The following is a 2876-nucleotide window of genomic DNA, read 5'->3' as shown; positions in this document are numbered from 1 at the left end:
AAAAAAAAAAAAAAAAAATGACAATTATATCACTTCATACAAAATAAAAAAATATATGATAAATAATGTATATGAAATGTAATATAATGTATATTTACGTATAATTTTTTTTTTTTTTTTTTTAATAATATTAAAAATTATAATAACCCTTTGATTGATAATTAAAGGGTCATAATATATTTGACACACCTTTAAAATATATCTCTAAAAATAAAATATATTATATATATATAATATATATATATAATATATATATATATATATATATATTTTATTTTGTATATAAATATTGGCTTATTCTTATATCTCTTTTTAATTGTTTAAATAAAAAGAAAAGAAATTTAAAAACACATATATGTATAATATATATTATTATTATTATTTTCTTATTATATATATTTTTATTCGTTTGTGTAAGTACATACCATGATCCCATTTTGAATGACCCCATACACCCTTACCTTTTTTTTTTTTCCCCCCCCATAAATTTGTTCCCTACTATTTTTAATATATTTTGTGTGAATATATTTTGTGAATATATTTTGTGCGTCGATCATTATAAATAAATAAATATACATTTATATTGTATGTATATATATATTTACATTTATATTTATATTTATATTTTTTACCATGAGGGGTTTGAAAAAAATCGGCTGTTTTTTGTTTGAAAATAGCACCCTGCCGACAATCAACACGTTCATAATTCTGGACATTATTTTAAGGATATTAAAAATTCGAGGGAATAAAAAAAGAAGAGAGAAAACAAAAAAGAACTATAAAAAAAAGAAATTGAAAAGGGCTTTATTATTAACAAATAAAACATTAATAGATTTATTTCCACCAGATTTTAATTTCATATTAAACTTTTTAAATAATTCTTTATATAGAAAAGATAAAGATAATCATAAAGATAATGATAAGGATAATGATAAAGATAAAGATAATGATAAAGATAATGGTAAAGATAATGATAAAGATAATGATAAAGATAATGATAATAATAATGATAATAATAATGAGAATAATAATGATAATAATAATGAGAATATTTGGACGGTGAATAAAATAAAGAATTATAAAAATTTATATAGAAATTTTAAAGATGATAAAAAATATAATATAAAAAATAATAATCAAAATGAACAAAAAAATTCATTATACATAAATAATAATCATATATGTGATGATATGTATAATCAACATATTTATAATTTAAAAAATGATAAACAAACAAATGATACACTTGATAACTTTCATATAACTATTGAGATGTTAAAAGATATTTTAAATTTTATTCATATAAAATATATTGATAAAGAAAATTATTTAATAAATTTACTATATAAATTAAATCAAAACAAAAAATATAATATTATAGTAATAAATATAAGTTTCCTTTTTATTAAAGATGATAAAAAAATTAAAATATTTTTAGATTATATATTATCATCTACTTGTTATAAAAATATCACAAAAGAACTTACTATGAAAAACAAAAATAAAAATAATTATGATCATAAAAATGAATTTTTGTCTAATACTAATAATATTATATATTCTAATATCGAAGCTGAAATGTGTGATCGTCCATTTTATAAAAATATTTTAAATATTTATTTTCACTATTCTTATTTTATTAATTTCTTTGAATACCTCAACAGTGTGTCTCATCTTTCCTTAACAAGTCATAATATTAAAAAAATAAAGAAAAAGAAAAAAAAAAAATATAATAATAATAATAATAATTATAATAATAATTATAATAATATATCCCAATCTTCTAATAAATGTAATATCATTTCTTATCATCATCATCAAAAGGACGATCAAAGAAATAATTTTGTAGAAAGGAAAAATAAAAGAAGTTATTTTACTTATTTGTTGAACCAAAATCATAGTGCTAATTTACACAGCACACACAGAACATATGATAAAAAAAAAATTAAATTGGAACAAGAAGAAAAATATGAATATAATGAAAACAATAATAATATGAATGATCATAATCAAAATATTAGTTCTTATAATAATATTTTTCAAAGTAATAACATTCCTAATAATAATGCATTATCTAATGTTATATCACCACATCAAAATGAAAATAACATCTTATCAAATCAATTAAAATCACATAAACAAATAGATGCTACACAAATACCTATAGAAGATGAATCTACCAAGGGTTGCTTATCCATGCATTCCATAAAATTAAAAAAAAATAAAAATAAAATAAGAACTAACATATACTTGTTTGATATGATTCCTAAATCTAATATTTATAAAAAAATGTATATAGATATTATATTAATGAATTTTAACCACTTGTATGTTATATCAAGGAACATATAATTCTTATTAAAATAAAATTATACACATATATATATATATATATATATATACATATATTTATTTATTTATTTATTTATTTATTCATATGCCCATCTCTATTTCCGTCATTTTTTCTTTTTTTTTGTTTTTTTTTTTCTTTTCATTTTTTCATCATATGCCTTTATTTTATTTCTTCCAACATTTTGTAAAAATAAAATACACTCATTATATTTTTTAAGAAATTCTTTGTTTTCAATTTCTTTTTTCATTTTTATTTTTTCCTCTTTTTCTCTTTCTTTATTTATTTCATCATATTTAATCTGACATTTGGAAAAAGAAAAAAAAAAAAAAATATATTATAAGATCAAATTATATGGGAGGAACGAATTGCACATATATATATATATATATATATATATATATATATATATATATGTGTGGATTCATATCCATTTAAACATTCCATATATAAAATTCATATAATCTCCCCCATTATTATCTTTTCTTTTTTTTTTTTTTTTTTTTTTTTTTTTTTTTTTTTTTTT

The 2876-nt window shown here is 17.3% G+C and overlaps 2 protein-coding genes across 2 annotated transcripts in view; one reads left to right on the top strand and one right to left on the bottom strand.

Annotated features, from left to right (window-relative positions):
- Nucleotides 1–633: 633 nt before the first annotated feature.
- Nucleotides 634–2352, top strand: PRSY57_1129700 (hypothetical protein; the record flags this gene model as incomplete). The annotated part of the gene is made up of 1 exon (XM_020114975.1): nucleotides 634–2352. One exon carries the CDS (start codon nucleotides 634–636, stop codon nucleotides 2350–2352), a length of 1719 nt encoding a protein of 572 aa, XP_019970344.1.
- Nucleotides 2353–2456: 104 nt separating this feature from the next.
- Nucleotides 2457–2876, bottom strand: part of PRSY57_1129600 (hypothetical protein) — a gene marked incomplete at both ends in the record, with an annotated part of 2436 nt that continues 2016 nt past the window's right edge. The window contains one exon of the mRNA XM_020114974.1: nucleotides 2457–2651. Within this exon, the coding sequence (XP_019970343.1) occupies nucleotides 2457–2651 (195 nt within the window).

This window comes from Plasmodium reichenowi, chromosome 11 (assembly GCF_001601855.1).
Source record: "Plasmodium reichenowi strain SY57 chromosome 11, whole genome shotgun sequence".
Taxonomy (NCBI): domain Eukaryota; phylum Apicomplexa; class Aconoidasida; order Haemosporida; family Plasmodiidae; genus Plasmodium; species Plasmodium reichenowi.
Note: the sequence above shows the minus strand (reverse complement) of the source record. Positions and strands in the feature narration are given on the sequence as shown.